Below are 23,376 nucleotides of genomic sequence, written 5' to 3' on the forward strand. Positions count from 1 at the left end.
GAGACAGGTCGAACCGGCAGAGGCACACAGACATGCTTGGAGGCCGAAGTGGTGGTGCAGTCATTGGAAGTCAATTCATCCTTAGGAGGCAAGCTGTCGGAGGGTGGTTGCTTGGGAAGTCTCTTCTTGGCACACGATGGGCAAGCAGCCACGAAGTCTTTGACGTCCTGAGCAATAGACGGCCACCAGTAATCGTGGGATAAACGGGAGAGTGTCCTCTTGGCACCAACATGACCGGCAGCCGGAGAAGAATGTCCCCAGGATAACACACCTTTACGGTTACCTTTAGACACAAAGGTCTCCCCTGGACGCTGGGGTGTCAACTCGACGGAAGCCACGGTAATTACCTTGGGACGGTCACTTGACGGAGGTGGAGACTGACTCTCAGCCTCCTTTTTGACAATGTCACAAGTCACAGACGGGTTGCTTGACGGATGTGGAGACTGACTCTCAGCCTCCTTCTCGACAATGTCACAAGTCACAGACGGGATGCTTGACGGATGTGGAGACTGACTCTCAGCCTCCTTCTCGACAAAGTCACAAGTCACAGACCGGTTGCTTGAAGGATGTGGAGACTGACTCTCAGCCTCCTTCTTGACAAAGTCACTAGTCACAGACGGGATGGCGGACGGCGGACCTGTAACCATCGAAGACGAGCAAGCAGGGTTCTTTGGATGAACGAACAGCAGGCAACTCTTTTGACAGGATGGACCCCAACGGAGTATATCACCAGATTGCCAGTCCAGGGTCGGACCATGAATACGTAACCAAGGAAGGCCAAGAAGAAGGGTATGAGGCGAAGTCGGCAATACGTAGAAGGAGATCCGCTCCCGATGACATGTGCCAATCTGCAACTCAACTTCCTCAGTGACCTGGTTAACGGTGTCCTGCAAGGGCTTATCGTCGACCGGAACTACTGACCTAGGAGACTCCAGGGATCTGACAGGGATGCGAAACTTCTTAACTGCCTCGAGACTAATAAAGTTACCCACTGCGCCAGAGTCCACAATAGCTTTCACAGCAAAAGTCTCGAAATCAAAATTCAGGGAGATAGGCACGGTCAGGGGCAGAGAGGAATCACATACACTTGAGGAGACCTCACTTAACAGTCCCAGGCGGAGAGACTTCCCCGGTCTCTTGGGACATGAGCGTAGAAAGTGGGTGGCATCCCCACAATAGAAACAGAGCCCTTGTGCCTGCCTTTTCACACGACGCCGTTGAGCTATCTGGAGGTGATCCACCTGCATAGGCTCAGGTACCGGATCTGCCGCAGACAACTCGGGCAACGGATGAGAAAAACCGCGAGTGGACGAAGAGAGGCGAGAGGACCCTCTCTCTCTGGCTGACTCGCGGGTGCGCTCCTGGAAGCGCAAATCAATGCGTGTCGCGAGAGAGATAAGATCCTCCAAATTGGTAGGGGTATCTCGGCCCGCCAGTTCGTCTTTGATCCGACCGGACAGACCACGCCAAAAGGCCCCTACGAGGGCATCATTATTCCAACCTAGCTCAGAGGACAAAGTGCGAAAACATATTGCGTATTGTCCAACCGATAGAGAACCTTGACGAAGATTAAAGAGGGACTCGGTGGTGGAAGCAAGGCGACCCGGCTCGTCGAACACCTTATGGAAAGTGTCCAAAAAGATGGAAAGCTGAGCGACGAGCGGGTCATCACGCTCCCAAAGGGGATTCACCCACGCAAGCGCCTTACCCTCTAAGTGAGAAACAATAAATGCTATTTTAGCACGATCGGTGGGGTAATGCTGCGGCAAAAACTCAAAATGCAAACGACACTGGTTCAGGAATCCGCGACACAACACAGGGTCACCACTATACCGGGATGGCTTACATAGGCGCGGAAGCGAGCGTGGAAGCATGGCCTGGGCAGATTGTATGGAAACGAGCCGATTATCTACCGACGCTATATAGTTGAGAATCTGAGCCTGGGAGTCGCGTTGCTGCGCAAGTTCCTGCTGGAGACTAGCCAACTGGGCAGCATTCCCAGGGTCAGAGGACTGAGAGGCAGATAAACTGGACTCCATGGCCTTGAGAAATGCCATAATCCTAATCTGGTTTTCCCGGAGGAACGTCAGCTCCTTTTGGACGGAAGCCGCAGTACCAGCGGGGTCCATGGCCTGATTATACTGTTAGAGTGTTAGAGTGTTAGCGACTCCTGGAGTGGACCCAACCCTCCCAGGGCGAGCTAGCCTAGTGAGGACCACCCCCTATACAGGGAGTGTCAGGAGCAAGCCCCAGGGGATACGATACCATGACTGCTGGCACCAGGTGGCCGGCTCACAGGAGATACGAGACTGTGTGACTGGAGGGTGCAGGATACTAAGGAACACAGGAGAGTACACGGGAGTGCGCTGAGTACAGGGTAGTGCTAGACGGGTACACGTGGGCACATAAGGCGTGTAGCAAGTAACAGAACACAGGAATAGAGTGAATGCCAGGAGGCACGGTGGAGCAAGAAACAAGGGACAAGATACGAGAGGATGTGCCAGGAGGCACAACTGAGCATGAAGCAACAAGGGTTCAGAGCAAGTGCTAGGAGCACCACAGAATAGCAGACAGAGCAGAGGACCTGAGAACAGCGCACAGCCAGGCTGGGACACAGCTGACCCAGCCAGGAAGCACAACAATAATCAGGCACCTCCCCTAGGGGGAGGTCGTCTGATATAGCACATGACTACTACTGGTTCCGGGTCAGGACCTAGCCAGAAAGCACATGACCACTATTGGTTCCGGGTCAGGTCCTCCAATACCATAGAGAGGACCGAGCCTTATACAGCACTGACAGGAGCGCGCAAGCGCAAACGTGGCATGGAGGAGGAGACCCGGGGACGAGAGTTGCGCGTGCGCACCCGACGGGGACCCCTGAGGGACCGCCGTACCGGAGGGAGTGACGTCGGGGCCGAAGCCCCGCCTCCTGGTGAGCGCGGCATAACAGGTTGACTTACATATTATAGCTGTTAGATCAATTTGGGCTGGAATTTGCATAGACCCAAAGACATTGGTGCAACCCCTAAAAAGGCATTATATTTGGAAGCTTAGTTGATTTTACCTTCCCCTAATAACAGTTTTTAAATGTGTCTTCTAGGTTAACAATACTGAGGTGGGCCAGGCTTTTGTACTTGGCAGCGGTGCTCAAATCAATGATACCATACGCCGGATATTCTCCTGCCATGTGTGTCTGGGTAAGCAATACTTTCTTACTAGATAAGCGATTGAGCACAACTTGTGGATTCAGCAAGCATTTTGTAATTAGAACATATTTTCGACTGATGGATGGATGTATGAGTTAGGGCATTTTCACTCGTAGCTTTTGTGATGCGTTTTTTTTCTGCGTGAAAAATGGAAGCTATGGCCAGAAAACTGCACAATGGAAACTGCGCATGTGTGTTGTGCATTTGAATGCATTTTTTAGCCATTTTTATGCATTTGTTTTCAAAAATTTGCTGTGTTTTTTAAAAAAAAAAAAGCATTACAAGTTAAGAACAAAAACACACGGTGTGAACGAGATTTTAGAAATCTCTTTCATTTTGCTGCTAATATAAAATGCTGCATTTTTCTGCACAAAAAAATGTACGGGAAGAAAAAGCATTAAAGCGCTACCTGTGAACAAGCCCATAGGCTGGAATCACACATGCAGTACTTCTGAGTCAAACAAAACCTGGAAAGAATCTAAAAGAGGTAAGACTGATACTACTCTCTTTTGTATCTACTGCTGTGTTTTTTTTAATAACGACACAAATACACAACTTAAATTATGTGAAGAATTAAAATGTTTCTTATGAACTTTGCTTTAAGAAAACACAATATTTTTGACTCAATACTCTTCTTATTTCTAGATATTTGTGATCCACCTAGCGAATGTGGAGTTAGTGTTCCTAGAGGAGACCTTCGGTTACGTCGCTCAGCGGCTACTGATGTAGACATTGACTTAGCCTTCCTACTGGACAGTTCAGACTCTACGAATCCAGCCCAGTTTGCAGAGGTTAAGAGATTTGTATCTTATGTTATCGGACAACTTGAGCTTAGCACAGAACCAAAATCTTCCTCCCACCATGCACGCATAGCTGTTCTCCAACATGCCCCCTACGAGCATCAAGCCAATGCCAGTTATTCCCCTGTGAAAGTAGATGTTGGACTGACTGATTACACAAACAAAGAGAAACTTCAGGCTTTTATCAAGACTAAGATGACACAGCTTTATGGAACAAGGGCTCTGAGCAATGCCATCAAGTATGTTGTGGAGCATGTATTTGAGGGTGCACCCAACCCCAGGACCATGAAAGTAATTTTCCTATTCTTGACTGGAGAAGTAAAGCCCCATGAGCTTCAGAAACTACATCAAACCGTAATTGAGGCCAAATGTAAGGGCTACTTCTTTGTTATCCTGAGCATAGGGAAGAAGGTGAATTCTGGCCAGCTACATTCATTGGCTAGTGAACCACATGATGTTTTCTCCAAGAAGGCAGATAAGGCATCAGAACTTCATGAAGAAACTCTAATGAGATTCGGGCTACATCTACCAGGATTTCTCAGCAGTAAGTATATACAAACTACATATTGCCTCATGGTCCCCATACACATTGGATGAAAATGGTCAAACGTACCTTTGTTCATTGGTTGAATGAGCGGTCGTTTGTTGATGGCTCTCAAAAATCACTGATAATATTGGTCATTATTGGACCATGATGCAGACATTGCTCATCCTCAGTCCAAAAAAATCCAACATGCCCGATCAATGTTTTGAAGTTCTTCGATCGGTCTTCGGTCAAAATGGGCAATCGTTGATTTCACGGAAGCAGCCGACAATCGATAGTTACCATAACTTGGAACTTGGCTATTTTGTTCAACTTTAACCTAATGTGTTTGGGCTGCCTTACCCAACCCTGACTGGTGTCTTCTAGGTGTAGATGGTAGCATTGATAGACTATAGGGTGTCTTTATTGAGATGTGTATTTTCTTTATTCACAGGTGAAAATGCTTTCCACCTGTCTCCTGAAATAAGAAAGCATTGTGACTGGTTCCAGAATGATCGCCCTGCCAGCACTTCACAGGATGCGACTGATAATGATGAGTACGTGATCTAAACTGATAAACTGATACACTTTACTGGCAACAGATATCATCAATCAGATCAGGATACAATGCCAGACCTAACAACTGAAGATTAAAAGATTGCTTTGCACAAGAGTTATTTTTTTTCCAAAATTAGTGAAATAAACTACTTGCAAAATAGGATTTTGATATAAATAAGACCTGTCTTAAAAGGGAATATGTCAGCAGTTTTTTGCTCTGTAATATGAGGGTAGCATGAGTTAGTGGTTGAGACACTGATTTCAGGGCTTTGTCATTTATTAGGCTGTGTGCTGCTGTTTATATACTGTACAATGAAGGTTTTATCATCAGAGATTATCACTGCCCAGACTAGGTCCTTCATGCCAAGTGGTCTGACCACGCCTTCTCCTCTGATAAGCAGCTCACTGTCAATAGACAAAGTACACAGAAAACTGTGGTGTGGGTAGCTTTTAGCTACTTGTTACATATACAAAATCTAAACTTAGTAACCTAAGTGATACATCATTGGAATCAGGGTCTCTCTCCCTACATTATGCTGCTCTCAGATAAGGTGACAAAAACTTGGTATCAGATTCCCTTTAATGAAGTAATTTAATAGATGCCATCATAGATTATTAGTGACAAATGCCACCAAATGTGTATGCCCGGGGTTTTCATTTGGAAGCCCTCCTACAGGCAACCTCACAAGCACACTGAAAAAACTTGATATGTTTTATAACTTGCACTGTAAAAATGTTCATTATTTGGGACATGATAGGACTAAGTAGATCTGGAGTTGCAGATAGAAGTCTACTCTGGTGTAAAGGCAGAGAGCTTGAGATTCACGCCCATGGCCTTCACTTGGTCACTCGGTAAGACATGACATATGCACTGAGTTTGCCCACAGGCTTGTTTAGAAGCAAAGAAAAGCAACTAGATGAAATATTACATGGATGAGGTCTAATTCTCTTTAAGTAGCACAATCATAGATACAAATACATATTGGTAACCCTCCAATGTTCCATCACACGTGATTTTCTATTTCATTCTTGATTCTATTTTTGCTGAGACCATATCATCTATTCCTCTTGTGTCAGGACACAGAATGCAGTAATACCCGATGAACTGTTAACCAGCAAAACGCCAGAGGTCATCACAGTACGTGGAAGCACGGAGACACCCACAGGTAACTGTGTAACTTACCTTGGATCTCACGTGACAGAACAGCTTGTTCAACTATGTTTTACATCAATAAAACTGGCGCCTTTCCCAAATCTTGCTACCCACATGCTACACCCTCTTCCCCCCTACTTCTTCAATAAAAAAATCTTCTAACTATATTTTTTATATACAGAGTGACATTAAAAATGAACTGTACATCAATCAAACTGTGCATAAATCAATAGTAGAGGCAAATAGAAAAAACTTTGTAAAATATCTTACCAGGGAAATTTGCTTTGTTCCCCACTTACCCGCTTTTTCTTCTCCCCTCCCCTTCACCTGCCTCCAAAATTTATCCACTCTTGAAAAAACTCAGCACAAACCCATATTGCTCAGACAAGACGAACTTCCATATCCCTATGGTGTCATGTGACACCGAACATTATACTCTATGAAGGAAAAAGGGGGAAGAGGAGGGAGAAACAAAATGAAAAAAAAAAAGACAAAAGAGGACAAAATAAATTTGTGCTGAACTTACGACGTATTTTTCCACACCCTGGAGCTTGATTCTCATGTAAACAGCTCACTACTGCTGTATAATTTCTTCCATGTTGCTGTTTCTTCTCTCTGCATGCTAACTAAGAAATGAAGAGCAAGAATCCCTCTCTGTGTGCTGTGCTGTGTATGAGAGAGATCACAGTAGCTTGTCTCCTTCCACCAGCTCAGAGTGGATTGCAAATTAAAAGATGGATTCGGCAGAGGGTAAAACTGTAGTAGACAAGTCATATAGTGGCCAGAAGTAGTGATATTCTTCATGTATACACACAGGATTGCTCATTATGAAACGTTACCTGAAAGTACGGATACCCCATAAAGGGGTTTTCCAAACTTTTTTGAAGCATGCTACTTGGTCGAATAAAATAGAAGAAAGTATACTCACCTAGAAATCTTCTCTCACTCCTCTCCTACTGAAGCACATTTTCCCAGACAATCTTCTTGTATTGACCATATGACAGCTGCAGTCAATCACTGGCCACAGTAGCGACTGATGTATTACATCTGGCTGCGGCAGCCCTATTTTTGGACCACTATGTACTACTAGCTCTGAACATTCTGCTTCTGTTGTAGAGACAAGTGATTGCTGCAAAAACTAAGAGTTCACTGCATTCATAGTAGGAGGCAATCCTAAATACAATACGCCCCGGTGTAAGTTGCATTAGAATAAAGAGAGCCATAGTCTATGCAGACCTTATACAGATTTTTTTATTCTTTATAGCAGGCAGACTATTACGGTATATTGTAGAGATTACTACTGCGTTGACAAAAATTCTTCTACTTCTTCAAGATCGTACAGTGACGACGCACATGACAAGCCTCCCAATGCCTGAAGTGTTGGCATCTGATGTAACAGACAGCAGCGTGTACCTGAGCTGGGCCAGAGCTGACCTCCAGAAACCGGACGCCTACGAGCTGAGTATCACCTCTCTAGAGGACAACACTCTAGTCCTTAAACAGAACGTCACCGGCACCGAGAGACTTATTGGAGGCCTTATAAGTGGACAAGTGTATCAAGTCACTGTAACGGGACAGCACAAGAACCTTGGTCTAATCACCTACCAGACAACATTTACAACTCGTAAGTATGAACTTCTGTTCCTAAATCTCTGCTTTTATGGAACAGTTTAACAGACCAAGTGGCTCAAGTGCAGAAGCGACTGTAAAATCCATACTAAAACAGAACTTGGAAGATGGGAATAGGGCGGATGACTCACCCGGACAAAACTTGTAGTTTCCATTCACACAATAGAAAAATTACAGGAAATCTTTCTAGGAAAATTGTCAGAACTTCCTTGGGTTTTTCAGAAGCATCATATGTGAAGCAGTACGTAATGTAGTAGCTAGACTATTGGTCAGATACTTTGTAACCTCACCCACTGAGCAGTAATTTCAGAATCAGTTTGACTCTAAAGCTGTTTTATACCAATGCACTAAGCAGATTACTGCTCCAGTTCATTGCGTTTTGCATGCCAATCTTAATGAGAGGCAAGCAGGAATAAGATATGCCGAATTCATGAACAAGGTGCATGCCATCTTATCAGTGTCGAGCACTTCTGTGCTCTTCATCAGAAATGTTACTCCAGTCAGGAACTGGAGTAATATTTCTGGCATAATGTACACCGCCACTTTTGATGAATTTGTCGGGCAGGTGTTGCCGATTTCTCATAAGCTCCATTTACTTTGGCGGAGCTGGCTGAAAGTAATAAATAAATTAAAAAGTTTGGAACAACTTTGCAAATTATTTTAGCCTACATCTTTTGCATGTTAAATCTGTAGAGGCTCCAGCAATGTGCATAATATCCACATATTGCAAATATAAGGATCCTGCTTAGCTACATCAAGCTACGAGAAAAAAAGCAGGTGACCGAGTTCTTATGGACACCTGAATTTACACAATTCTGCATTTCAGGTAAATCTGAGCCCCAGACAGAAGTTGTGGCAAATTCTGATATGTTGGTGAGCACAGAGCCCATGGATACTCCTGAAATAGGTGAGTGAGGAAGAAGCAGAAGAGATAGAAAATAGCTATTCCCTGAAATGTATTGAATTCAATAAAGGACCCTGATAGATTGTTACACACAGACCTATACACACCGGCTAATACACACATGCAAGAAGGTTTCTACAACACAATTGTCACTAAAGAATAAATTCACCTTTTATATAGCAGAATAAATTCCATTACAACAGATTGAAAAAATACACTCATCCAATATAAATGGAGTCTGATGGCCCAAACTGGGAGTATAAACTAAGCAATTGTCCTTGTAGAGGGAAATTTACCCCTATAAAAGTCACACGTTTAGTGTTCTACTCATGGCCTCCGTTCTGCAGAAACTGAAGTTTAATCAAATACGCCAACTAGGTTAACTGGCAAAAATGCTTAGTGTACCACCTTGACCACTGGTTTTCCACTGGTCGCCTCCTTCTTCCACGGTTTTTGAAAGCACTGAGTTGCCTGGAGAGAACTCTGCAAACAAAGCTCATGCAAGACAAAGTTGTCAATCATCGATGGTGTCAGGAGCATGCAAAACCAGTGGAAGAAACGGTGCACTGGGCCTTTTGGCAATGACAAGGGTGCTTTGAGCACCCTGATTAGTATATTTGACTAAATTTTAGTTTCTGAAGACTGGAGGCAGCGATTGGAGCACAAAGGATTTGTTCAGACCAACGTATATGCCTACATCCCCATGATGCGCTCTTGGTGAGTTTTGACTTTGCAAATTTTCTGCACCATTTCTGCATCCATGCAAGTAAAATCGGCTACTTGCATTTTTTTCCGAAAATGAGCAGCGTAAAAATCTCACCAAATACTCATCGTCTACACACCTGGATCCGTTATAGCCAGTGTGCCAGTGCACATGGCTGATTTCCCACGTGGACCAATGGTTTGCGTGGAAAAAAAAAATCAGAATGCACTACTTTAATCAGTTTTACAGACCAGAATATTGCATGCAATAAAAAGCTGCTCCAGCAGCCATCTGCAGATATGTGCACAGAGAAAATCATGTCTCCAATTTGCGGATATGACTATCCCAATTCTCAACACAGCTGTCTGTACCCAGCCTAAAAGTGTGATTTTTTTTTTTTTTATAAGGGTTATATTACCTACATGGCTATGTGCTTAGTTTATGCTGTCAGTATGAGTTGACAAACTTCCTTTAAGCAAATTCATTGCGTACACCCTAAACATTTCTTTGCCTTTGCAGCTGCTGCTTGACCCTAGCGACCCCTAATCAGGTCAGCAATCGCCTAAAGAATGAGCATAATGCTCATTCTGCAGGTGCAGTTATTTTAAAAAGAAGTTTAAAAATCATCAGGCTCGGCAGCACATCATCCTGTGTAAACAGGACATGTGCTTCCGAGAACACAATATTCTATACGCACAACTCAAATGAATTACTGATCGATTTGTGCACATGGAAATGCATTCAGCCCGTCTACACATGACATTCAACGATAACTTCGCTTCTTACATGCAGCCAGTCCGCCGTTGTTGAGCCCGTCAGAGCGCAGATCTGCTGCTTCTGCTTAGTTTACTGGCGATCAGTGCGCCCTAGTGTGTCTCCGCAGTTGTATTCTTTTACTTTGGCCTATGTGCATTACTTCACATGTAGCAAACTATACTGGAAGCTACAATTACAGTTCTGCTGGTTGTTTTTGGAACCGGTCAAGAAACGTTGGCAGACACGACTAGGCAGAGCCCGCTACAACGCAATAAAACAATTAGATTTTCTTGTATGAGGCTACCGCACAAGGTCTAGTGTGAAGACATTGTGTCCCGGTGTACAAATCACCAAAGCCAGTTTTTTCTGTCAGCGCTGAGTCAACAATGGGTACTGAAAAAAATAGGTCTAAAAATGGCAAAACTGAGAAAGAAGCCGAGTATTAACATGCAGGCCATATCTCAGGATCAGTATACGATTACTAATGCAACGTACACCGTAATGCGTTACATTACATAACTTGTAGATTTATGGAAACAGTAGAAGGATGGTCGAATGTGAACATGTACTTGTAGGACAATTTCACGCATTACCTGAATTAGACATAAAAAAACATTTCCCAGTAAATCGCTACTCTCTGATAAGACGTCTTGAAATGTATTACTATATAATGTAATCATTTTATAAATTTCCCCTTGATCCAAATATTTCCATGTCACCATGTAGACTTGTGGTCTCATAGCTCCTTCTTAAATGAGTATCACAGAGGAGAAATGCTCTCCAAAGTCAAAGACCCAAATGTCCCACCATGTGCAATAAAAGGAACCACCTCACATTTATCTCTTATATCTGTTGCTACAGTTTTATGCTGGAGTGGAACAACGGAGGTAGAAGAGCGCTTGTGATTTTAAGTATCACTTACCTCATCCATGTCACGTCCACCACACCGGGATTGGTTGATCTTAGAGGAAATCTATCCTCAAAAAATGACTTATTGTTTAAATCAGAAACAAAATAGGAGAGAGGAGGTGGCGCTCCTGGTGTGATACCCGATGGTCAAATAGAGTAGGTTAGTAACAAAGTGCACTAACTTACCGTGGCTATGTTGCCGGCATAACCACGTTTGCAGAGCCTGCAGTGCTTATCGTGCACCATTCGTCATCCTGGCTTCCAGGTTCCAAGGTTAGCTGGTCACAAGGGGCGTCATGTGATGCTGATGTCACCACAGGTCCTCTGTCTTTCAGGTCTTGCAGAATGGTTGGAGGCCTGCTGGGTCCGTGCTGCACCAAGCCGCTCACCCAGAAGGGTGTAAAATACAAGGAAAGAGAAGTACGGCTGATTAGGGCGCTCAGACCAAGACAGACACTTGTTTTGGATGGAAAAGAAACTTCTTTACTTGGTCATTATGTCCTCACAAAGCTTTTCGGCGGTGAATCTGCCTTCATCACTTGTTGCGCCCTAATCAGCCGTACTTCTCTTTCCTTATTGTTTAAATCAGGTTTTTACACTACATGTATGTGGAGACACAAAGGGGGTCAGCAGGTGCTCCGATCCGCTAGCCAGAACCACATGGACCAGCGGTCGTCCCACCAAATGCACGCCCTGCTTTTAACATGGGCATAACGCTACTCAGACAACACAGGGCGATGGTAAAACAGTGTGGCAATGCTTTATTGAACCACAAAACTGAAACTATGAGAATTATTACTCTAAAAAGAGCTCCAATGGCCAGTGTGATATTTGCAAGATTTGTCATTTTTATTTTTGATACAGAATATTATACAACAAAAAAATGTTGCCAAAAAAAAAACTTAACACAGGAACCGGATTTAAACTATAGATTATCTTCTGATAATGGCTTCTCTTTAAAGTGAACCTGACAGCTGATTAATGCTGCACAATCTGGGGGGTAGTATGTATCAGACGCTGGCTATATGATCTAAGGCAGGTATGTTTGAGGCCAAAACGCTGCGGCGTTTCAGCAAAAAAAAAAAAACCTTAAAAGCCACCAGGGACCAAGCCTCGCTGGAGATTAGTCGGACAGATGGGTCCCCTGCGGCTTATCCCCACCTGCTGCTCTGGAGTGATAGATGTCTCCCTGGACTTGCATGTAGGCAGAGACCTATCACTCCAGGACAGCAGGCGGGGAGAAGCCATCAGGAACCCTCCTGTCTGACTAATCCTGGCAGCTTCTCCCCGCCTGCTGCCCTGGACTGACTGATTTCTCCCTGTACCCGCATGTAGGCAGAGACATCTATCACTCTAGTGCAGCAGGCAGGGAGAAGCCATCAGGAACCCTCCTGTCTGACTAATCCCTGGCGACTTCTCCCCACCTGCTGCTCTGGAGTGATAGATGTCTCCCTATACCTCCATGTAGGCAGAGACCTATCACTCCAGCTCGGTCCCCAGTGACCTTTAATGGATTGGGAAGCATGTATCATCTGTCAGGTTCACTTTAAGCTTTATATTGTCGGATATTTTATGTCTACTAGACAATTGGTCTTCTTAAGCAAGAAGCCCAGTATGCATTACATATGAAAGAAGTGAAAATCTGTCACAGGAACTGTTGTCACTCTAGATCAGTGATTCCCAAACTCCAGTCCTCACGGACCCCAAGAGGTCATGTTTTCAGGATTTCCTTAGTATTTCACAGGTGATGGAAGTATCATCAAGGCATCAGGAATTCTCTCACATGTGTAACACTATGGAAATCCTGAAAACATGACCTGTTGGGGTCCGCGAGGACTGGAGTTTGGGAACCACTGCTCTAGATAAAAGGTGGTCTTCTCCAAGGCATAGCTTTTTGGTCAGATTTTACTGTACTTAAATTCTCAATTTTATTTTTATTTTATTTTCTTTGTTTTGCACCTCTGCCTGTGTAACGAGTTACATATGCTGATTATTTGGCCCTTATAGGCAAAAATAGGCAAGTTGCAGGCATGATGACTGTTAATCCCTGATGTACAACCCTTCACTCATAGACTACTGTTGTCTCCATAATAACTGTTCTACTTCATCCATCCGAGACTCCTCTATTGCTTTTATTCTGACAGCTAGCGGAAACTCGATGCTTTGGGTTTGCAGCACTCATCAAACACACTCTAAAGCCTGATTAACACTGTGCTTTCCCTACTATTTTCTATCCATTATAAAGTACGTTTTTTTGATACACGTGTATGCAGATTACCCCATTACACATCCCTTGGTTATCCCACAGGTATACCCAGTTTCTACCTGTTCACCTTGTAACTTTCTGCACACTTTTTGAAATTCCACTTTAACAGATCCATGTGAGCTAGATCTGGACATGGGCACCCAGTGCAAGGAGAATGTGGTTAAGTGGTTCTTTGACAAGACAAACAAGATTTGTACCCAGATTTGGTATGGTGGGTGCGGTGGCAATGCCAATAGATTTGACACTGAAGCTGAATGCATCAATAGGTGTCAAAAGACAAGTAAGTATCGGACATGGGGTATACGGTACTCGCTCTTCTCTATTATTAACCATCAACGTTTAAGGCCCCTTCTACCTCGCAGGCTTTCTATTCCACAGTGGTCACAGGCAACTGGAGGGAAGCGGTAAATGTGTTGTTCTGAAGTACCATGTCATATTATGTAGAGTTCTGTGCAAAGTTTTAGATAAGTATGAAAAAAAATGCTGAAACATAAGAATGCTTTTAAAATTAGTATTTAAAGGGTTACTCCGGGGAGATAAAAATACTTTTTGACATCATGTCACAAGCATTGCTGCTGGTCCTGCTGCCTTCTGGTACATTACGTCAGAGATCAGGTGGCATGGTGAGCATCCTGCTGTCCGTAAGGTCACACCTCTCAGAAAGTCTGTGTGGGGTGTGATATCCCTCCTTCACCACTCTCTAATTCTGCATTGCCTGCTTGCACCTTCACAGCTTATATGTGACCAGTCAAGGAGCATGGAGTAAGTGCTGAAGAAGAAGGCAGAGGGAAATGACATGTCAAGTACAAGCTGTGAAGGTGCAGGGAGGCAGAGCAGAACAAGAGTAAGAGGGTGGTGGGACGTCACAGATGCACAGACTGTTCAGGGGGCATGACTTATGTCCCCTGATCTCTGACGTAATATCACAGAAGGGAGAGAAAAAGGAGAACTGTGAGGTGAGGACACAATGAGAACTAGTAAAATTACAAGAAGTTACATCTTAGAACAGGCAAAGGGGTATATGCCCTCATAGCTTTAGACTAAAGGTACAGTCATGGCCAAAAGTTTAGAGAATGACACAAATATTAATTTTTACAAAGTCTACTGCTTCATTTTTTCTAATGGCAATTTGCATATACTCCAGAATGTTATAAAGAGTGATCAGCTTAACAGCAATTACTTGCAAAGTCAATATTTGCCTAGAAAATGAACTTTATCCCCCAAAACACATTTCAACATCATTGCAGCCCTGCCTTAAAAGGACCAGCTAACATCGTTTCAGTGATTGCTCCATTAACACAGGTGTGGGTGTTGATGAGGACAGGGCTGGAGATCAATCTGTCATGATTAAGTAAGAATGACACCACTGGACGCTTTAAAAGGAGGCTGGTGCTTGGCATCATTGTTTCTCTTCTGTTAACCATGGTTATCTCTAAAGAAACACGTGCAGTCGTCATTGCATTGCACAAAAATGGCCTAACAGGGAAGAGTATCGCAGCTAGAAAGATTGCACCTCAGTCAACAATCTATCGCATCATCAAGAACTTCAAGGAGAGAGGTTCCCTTGTTGCCAAAAAGGCTCCAGGGCGCCCAAGAAAGACCAGCAAGTGCCAGGACTGTCTCTTAAAAGTGTTTCAGCTGCGGGATCGGGCTACCAGCAGTGCAGAGCTTGCTCAGGAATGGCAGCAGGCAGGTGTGAGTGCATCTGCACGCACTGTGAGGTGGAGACTCTTGGAGCAAGGCCTGGTCTCAAGGAGGGCAGCAAAGAAGCCACTTCTCTCCAGAAAAAACATCATGGACAGACTAATATTCTGCAAGAGGTACAGGGCGTGGACTGCTGAGGACTGGGGTAAAGTCATTTTCTCTGATGAATCCCCTTTTCGATTGTTTGGGACATCTGGAAAACGGCTTATTCGGAGAAGACCAGGTGAGCGCTACCACCAGTCTTGTCTCATGCCAACTGTCAAGCATCCTGAAACCATTCATGTGTGTGGTTGCTTCTCAGCCAAGGGAATGGGCTCGCTCTCAGTCTTGCCTAAAAACACAGCCATGAATAAAGAATGGTACCAGAATGTCCTCCAAGAGCAACTTCTCCCAACCGTCCAAGAGCAGTTTGGCGATCAAGAATGCCTTTTTCAACATGATGGAGCACTTTGCCATAAAGCAAAGGTGATAACTAAATGGCTCAGGGAACAAAACATAGAGATTTTGGGACCATGGCCTGGAAACTCCCCAGATCTTAATCCCATTGAGAACTTGTGGTCAATCATCAAGAGACGGGTGGACAAACAAAAACCTTCAAATTTAGACAAAATAAAAGCATTGATTTTGCAAGAATGGACTGCTATCAGTCAGGATTTGATCCAGAAGTTGATTGAGAGCATGCCAGGGAGAATTGCTGAGGTCCTGAAGAAGAATGGTCAACACTGCAAATATTGACTTGCTGCATTAACTCCATTCTAACTGTCAATATAACCTTTTGTTACTCATAATATGATTGCAATTATATTTCTGTATGTGATAAAAACATCTGACAAACACACATAAAAACCAGAGGCCAGCAGATCATGTGAAAATATAATATTTGTGTCATTCTCTAAACTTTTGGCCATGACTGTAGATTGAAATACCTTTTTCTTTCCCTAAAGTAACCCATTAATAGTTAATTTTTATCAATTAAGAAAATGCACAATGAATGAATAAAAGATAAATTTAAATCAAATCAATATTTCAAATTGATGTGACCACACGTTGCTTTAAAAACAGGTTAATTCTTCTATGTCCAGTTGCACAAAAATCAGGGATTTTGAAAGATTATAGTTTGGCACAATTTCATACTCTTGTACCTAAGAGGTGGTAATCATTTTCATATGTAATTGGAAACAGTTATTAACTGAGCCAGAAACAGCTGTGTAGAAGGAAAAGCCAAGCTCTGTTTTAAAGGTGAGGTTGTGGAAGAGAGCATCATGTCACAGATCATGAACCTTGGCAAGACTAAGCACAACAATTCATTCAAAAACTGTGTGCAAGTGTACCTAGAAGAAGGGATGCCATTTTGAAGGCAAAGAGCGGTCACACAAACTGTTTGATTTGATTTACTCAATTATTCCGCATTTTTATATAGCGCCACCATATTCCGCAGCCCTTTACAGACACCATCATCATCACTGTCCCTATTGGTGCTCATCATCTAAATTCCCCATCAATACGTCTTTAGATTTATTTTTTGTTCATTCATTTTGTAACTGATAACAATAAACTATTAACACTTTTGTTTTTGAAATCATATTTATTTCACAGTATTTTTTCCATGCCTCAATGAAACTTTATCACAGGACTGTATTAATCACCTACCATCATTATAACCTAACCATATCTCTGTATTCCGGATGGAAACGGAAGATATGAGCTAATAGGTCGGTGCCAAAGTCCTTTGTAAATCAAAAAAGAGTGAGGAAAATAAATACATGTCTAGTTTCAAGAAATATTCTTAAGGAGGACCTGTAATTTTCCATAAATGTGACTTTTTGTTTTTCTGGTGTAAGTGCCGCTGTTCTCCTGAATCTGTCTTGTTGTTCTTCTTCTACCTGTGCCTCTCCATTCCTGAGCTGTAGTCCCCTTTTCCTTGTATGTAAACCAGGTCTTGTTAGCCAAGTAGGCATGCATCTTCTTGAAGATTACATCCCCTTTGGCTAACAAGACTAGATTTTCATATAAGGAAGAGAGAACAATATTTTAGGGACAGATAGACAACATAAAAAAAACTGTAAAAATGCCAGATTCACGAGAATAGCAACATTTCTGAAAGATAAAAGATTTACAGATCCTGGTAAAAGAAGAATCAGCCACCAAAATGTCAGAGAGATCACTCAGGGCACTCATATTTTTTTTCTATTTGTCTATGAATTTCAAGAGTTGGTCATGCTCCCATTTCTCTCACATTAAAAGACCAATTAGTATAATACCAAACTACAAAACACATTAGACAGAAATCCCTTTCCTGTTTTTTTTCTTTCAGATCTTTACACAAACAGTCAAACTGTAATTTAGTTGACCTGGTCAGGTACTTAAAGGGAATATGCCACCAGATTTTTGCTCCCTTAACAGAGAGCAGCATAATGTAGGAAAAGAGACGCTGATTCCAGCGATGTGTCACTTAGCTTGCTGGGTGCAGCGGTTGTGATACAATCAGAGTTTTTATATGTAGCATGTAGCAGACATGAGAAAGCTGCCCATCCCTGATTAGCAGCTTTCTGAGTACATTGTGGGGTAGAGTTGGACAGGGACGCACTTGAGCTATAGTCCTGTAGCAATAATCTCCTGCTGATTAAACACTCATTGTTTCGAAACAGTACACAGCTTAATGAGCGACACATCGCTGAAATCAGTGTCTCAGACCCTGCCTCAGATTAAATAGCAAAATCAGGCTGACAGATTTCTTATAAGTGGAATTCGGCATCAGTGCTAGCAAAATATCTGTCTTGGCCGGAATTCCAATGTTACAAACCACTTTTGTGCCTTTATGCCTTTATACTTGTCATGCTCTTAAAGTGCTCCTTAGGTTGTCTCTTACCTATAACATTAATTGTGCTTCTAACTTCTTTGTACATTTACCTGTTTGTGGCATTTTATTGTATGGGTTACAAAATTGGACCCTTGAGGTGTTAGAGTATTTCCATCCGTATACAAACCAGTAAACCTTTAACTGTGATCTTTTTCGATCACTTACAAAAATATTAAGTAGTTAGCAATGCTTTGCTTATGAGAAATAAATAAACCATCTATTAAAAGCAATTCTTTATTCTTCTTCTACTAAAATATCCCCCAATTATAAATTACCGACACAAAAGATGTGTCCGCCCTTCTCGATACGTAGGTTTCACCAGGGGGCCAAAGCAGAACACTTGGGATCATCCATTGTCCTTGTTGCATGAAGGATATCAACAACGGTAATATCCATGCAATTCTTCATCCGCCACATGTGCACAAAGCGAATGGAATCATGAATGATCCCAAGAGTTCTGTTTTGGTCCCCTGATGAACCCCGAGTATCAAGAAGGGGTGAAACGTGTCATTTGTACCTGTATTCTCTATTTGGGGGGAATATTTTAAGGTTATGTTCACACATTGCATGTTTGCAGTGTTTTTTTTTTTCTTATGCACAGTTTCACAGTATCAGCAAAGTCTATGAGATTTCAGAAATCTCATGCACACAGCTTGTCACGTCATTCAGCGTTTTTCACCCTATTGAAAGCCATGGCTGGTGCAAAAAAAAGGCTGCAAAAAGCTAAAAAAAAAAGCAGGTATCAGGTTTTGCTGCGATTTTGGCGCCAAAACCTGATGGAGTGGAATCGGATATTTTTTATACACTAAACTTTACCAGCATGTGCAAGAGACAAATGTACCCGGACTAGAACGCAGTAAAAAAATGCACCAAAAACTAAGCAAAACCTGCTTTTTGTAAGCAACTTAAAATTGGCATAAAAAAGTTGCAAAAATGCAACGTGTGAACATGGCCTAATATAGGAATAAAGTTTTGTCTTTAATAGACAATTTAATTATTTCAATTACGTTGATCTGATCTTTCCAAGATATCAAGTTACAGCCCTGACTTTGCAGTTAAAGAGAGAACATATACTAGACCAATGCACATTTATCAATTAACAACCATCTCGAAAGCCAGTGCTAGGGGACAATATATTCATGCCTAAGCTGACCGGCTCAATGTGTGGCCATAAAGGCTATGGGAACATGGCTCTGTAATGTGCATGAGCCCTAAATGGAATTTCTGTAAAGTCATCTTACTGTTAATCCATACTAGATTAAAAAGACATAGGTCTCACTTCATTTTGTTTTCTTCTAACAAACCACCGTTTCTTACCATTTCTTAGGTACTCCATGTAACATGATTTTTGTTTTCTTATGACTTGATTTTTTGCTGTAATGTAGCTGCAGGTTACTTTCCAAATCTACCAAATGTTTCCGAGAGTCCTTCTTCAGCAAAGCCATCATTTAGCCGGAAGTCTAATTATTATCTTTTTTTTTCTCTCCTGTGTTTGATTTAATAATCTGGAAATTTCAATCCTATTTTAATTTCTTTTTAGCTGTTGAGAAAACTATGCAACTTCCAACGCTGGAATCAAAAGCAATTGCAGGTAATTTCAGCCGCCGTCCAGCCAGGAGGCAAATGTTCAGACGCAGAAGGATTCACCCTGAAAGAGCTCAACTTTTTCAAAAGAGGACAATTATGAATTAAAGATGCAGTGTTTATGGATTTTACCTTCAAGAAAAGCACCAGTCAGTGACCACTTTACACCTCAATCTTGTGACGAGACATAATTATTATTTTTTTTTATAAATATACATAACGGCCACTACTAGATGATTTGACTTCAATGGTGTACCTCAGAAAAAACGTGCTCTGTGTAATAAATTTAAAATAATGAAGAAAGTTTGAAAGCAAAATGATTGTGAGATAGAATCATACTTGAAGCGAATCTGTAACCAGTTTTTGGCTTCCCCCATTTGAGAGCAGGGGGAGAGATAATTCCAGTGATGTGTCACTTACTTTGCTGATTGCTGCAATTTTTATTAAAAGTTTTATCTGCTGCAGATCTCCCAATTCTCTGAATGCTGAGCTCTGTATAACCCCTGCCCACACCACTGATTGGAAGCTTTCTATCTATACTGTGCATAGGCAGAAAGCTGACAATCACTGGTGGGGCGGGGCTATACAGAGCTCATACATATGGAGGACAACTTGGTAACAGCCCAACTAGTCCTGTAATGATGATCTCCTGCTGATACATCATGCTTCTCTCAGATTAGGGTGCAAGAGCCTGGTGACAGATTCCCTCTAAAGAAGACCTGTCACTTTCCATAAAAATGTAATTTTTTACCTGGTATAAATGTCTCTGTTCACTTGAATCTGGCATTGTTTATTTTTTGTTCCGGAACCTTTCTTTTTCCGAGACATGGTCCACTATTTCTTATATACACATCTAATCTTTTTAGCCTACTGAGTATGGTCTTCAAGAAGATGATCATACAGAAGAACTGATGACCACTCGCCTTGGGTTTAAAAAGACTAGATTCACATACAGGAAAATGGGGCCCATATCTATGGACTGGAGAAGCACAAGAACAAAAGAAAATAATCCCATATTTCAGAAAACATCACCAGTTAAAAAATATATATATTTATGGCAAGAGATGGGTCCTCTTTTAAGGTTTTTTTTTACTTTGTTTTGCTGGCAAATTATTCTTAGAATAGGTCATCTGACTGGCGGAGCCATGGCACAGATCTGTACAGTGTGGTATAACCATGAATGGTGCTGCTTTGCTTTCCTCTTCATGTGGATTGGAGAGAGTTGTGGTACCAATCATGGCTACTACACAATGAATGAAACAGTGTCAACTCTTGGCCACTTTGGGCCCTTTATTCAGCTGATCAAGGCAGATACTGAGACTCAAACCCCCATCAATGTGGAATTGATGATTTATAAAGGCATTGTTAAGGATTGCATATAAGATTCTGACATTTGCAGCTTACTTCTGTTTATTTAAAGGCTGGCTGTAATCTCTCTGTGTATGCAGAATGCTGCTGTCTTCACTTGCTTCCATGTATCAGCACAACTCCAGAACTGCACTCGTTTCCTCCCCATGTGCTTTCCTCTTTGTATATGGCCTTTTTTCTCTGCTCTCCATAAAACTGTAAATACTTTCCACTCTCTCCACTGAAGGTCTGGGTACAACCCCTCTCTTTCCTTCCTTCTATCTTTAACATAGATAGAAGGGAGGGGAGAGCAGAAGGAGCCAAAATATCAGAAACAGGAGAAAAAGATCAGATGGATTTGTTACAGTTTTGCAGATCATTCTAGATTAGCGAAAGGATTTACAAACACTCTGCAGAAAAATGGTAGATAATTTTAATGAAGATTGTTTAGAAAGTTGCATAACTTTAGGAAGCCAATGAACAATAAACAAAATGTGTCCCAAGGTCTACATACCCTTTAAATCAGTATGATCTGCAATATCAGAAGTGGCTCAACTAAATGAGTGACCTTATTTCTAGAAACAAACCTTTTTAGAAGTGTGAAATGGGCATTCCAAAGAAAAAGAAAACAATTGTGTGCTGTTACATGTTCGTAGCCGAGCGTAAGGTACCGCACATGGCTGACCACTAACTGCTGCCTTCTACCTGTACTGGCAACTTGAAATTTTTGGCAAGTACAGATCATCTAGTAGAGGTCAACTGTATGTACTCCCCACGGCTCAGCCGCACCCTCCTCACTCTTAATGTGTACAGACATAATTTCATTAATCCACTGGGCAATACTTACCGTATTTTTTGGACTATAAAATGCACTTTTTTCCCCAAAAAAATTTTTTGGAAAATTGGGATGAGTCTTATATTCAGAAAGTACTTACCAGGAGTGTGGCGGCAGCATTAGTCAGGCAATTTTGCCAGCCCTGGGCTGAGAAGAGGGGGTGTTCGGTGGTCTGACGCTGCATGGTGATGATTTGACTCCCATCCCAGACTGGTGTGGCAGTATTGGGCAACACTCAGTGGTGCAGGGACTCCGCCGATGTTTCGTGAAATAGAAAAGATCTGACAAAGGAAACAGTCAAAAAGTCCATCATAGTACAAAAAATTAGAACAATCTTTATTCATCTCAAAATCGGAAACAGGAAGACAAATGGGGTTTAAAATGTTGTGTAAAAACAACATTCATAAACTACCACAAGGCAGATTAGACCATGCTAATTAATAGAAGTATCAGTGCATAAATAGTATAATAGATGAGATCCATAGTCTCAGGGGGCAAAAATCCATATTTCATAAGTTGTATGCATACGTCCAAGGAAGTACAAGAAAATCTTCTTCAGGGAACTCCTCCGAAACGCGCGTCGGGGTGGGCGGGTGGACCATGGGAGATCCTGCTGTCATTCTGCATAAGGTATTTCTTTTGTATTTATATACATAGATATGCTACATGTATTTTCTTGCACTTACTTGGATGTATGCATACAACTTATTCATACTGTGGGTAATCTAATCAGTGATATATTTCCTTTGAGATCTTAGCAGTGGATATTACTTTCCTGCAGTATATTATGCTTGTCAATATTTTCGATGTTTTGTGAAAGCCCAGAGCCCCTGCACATCCATAGCTGCAATGCGGTGTCCTCCCTGATAATGAATGCCGGAGATGGCGCAAGATCTCCAACCGCACATGCGCCGCCTCCGGCGGCTATTTTACCAGAGGACAATCGCATTGGAGCAATGGATTGTGGGGACTCCAGGCTTTCACAAAATTTTGGTGGAGCCCCCATACCACCGAGCACTGCCACACCAGTCTAGGATGGAAGTCATATCATCGCCCTGCAGGGTCGGGCTACCGAACACCCCCTGTGACCCCACTCCACCAGCAGTGCAGATTCACCCCCTGGCAAGCTGAATTTGGACTGTAAGATGGACCCCCATTTGACGCCTTTCCTTTTTTATTCCCTATTTTCCATCTGAAAATTTGGGGTGCATCTTATGGTTTGGTACATCTTATACCCTGAAAAATACGGTAACACTTTTTAGCAGTGAAATGTTCTTTTTCCTCAAAGGTTACATCCTGAGGTTATAAAGCAGGACTTGTTAGTCTTTTTTTATTAATTGCATATACGAATATCGTATTTAAATAAATCAATGTCTTATTTTATAATGGTTTCGGCCATTTTGACTATTCATGGAAGGAGACCTGACAGAGTTAAACATACAATCCTTCATATTGTGAAATTTAGTAGAGAAGTGTTCTTTCAGATTCGCTCCACTCCCTAGGAATGTATTCCCAAGTCATGGAAAATGTTTTCACAAACATAATACAGTACACATATGTGAGTCTGCAGTGTGTTTTTTTTTTCTAAAATATTTTATTAAAATGATTCACAGATCTGTTTTCAGTTTTCGAATGTTAC

General features: G+C 42.3%; 1 protein-coding gene across 1 annotated transcript in view; it reads left to right on the top strand.

The window, feature by feature from the left end:
* Nucleotides 1-23,376, top strand: part of COL6A3 (collagen type VI alpha 3 chain) — a 170,408-nt gene that overhangs the window by 136,543 nt on the left and 10,489 nt on the right. Inside the window, exons 37-44 of the mRNA XM_073553278.1 lie at nt 3,101-3,197; nt 3,852-4,550; nt 4,984-5,086; nt 6,165-6,253; nt 7,574-7,864; nt 8,696-8,776; nt 13,517-13,687; nt 19,512-19,562. Coding sequence (XP_073409379.1) covers nt 3,101-3,197; nt 3,852-4,550; nt 4,984-5,086; nt 6,165-6,253; nt 7,574-7,864; nt 8,696-8,776; nt 13,517-13,687; nt 19,512-19,562 — 1,582 coding nt within the window. The remainder of the gene's footprint in view (nt 1-3,100; nt 3,198-3,851; nt 4,551-4,983; nt 5,087-6,164; nt 6,254-7,573; nt 7,865-8,695; nt 8,777-13,516; nt 13,688-19,511; nt 19,563-23,376) is intronic.

This window comes from Dendrobates tinctorius, unplaced genomic scaffold (genome assembly GCF_039654945.1).
Source record: "Dendrobates tinctorius isolate UK_male_01 unplaced genomic scaffold, ASM3965494v1 ptg000199l, whole genome shotgun sequence".
NCBI classification, from domain to species: domain Eukaryota; kingdom Metazoa; phylum Chordata; class Amphibia; order Anura; family Dendrobatidae; genus Dendrobates; species Dendrobates tinctorius.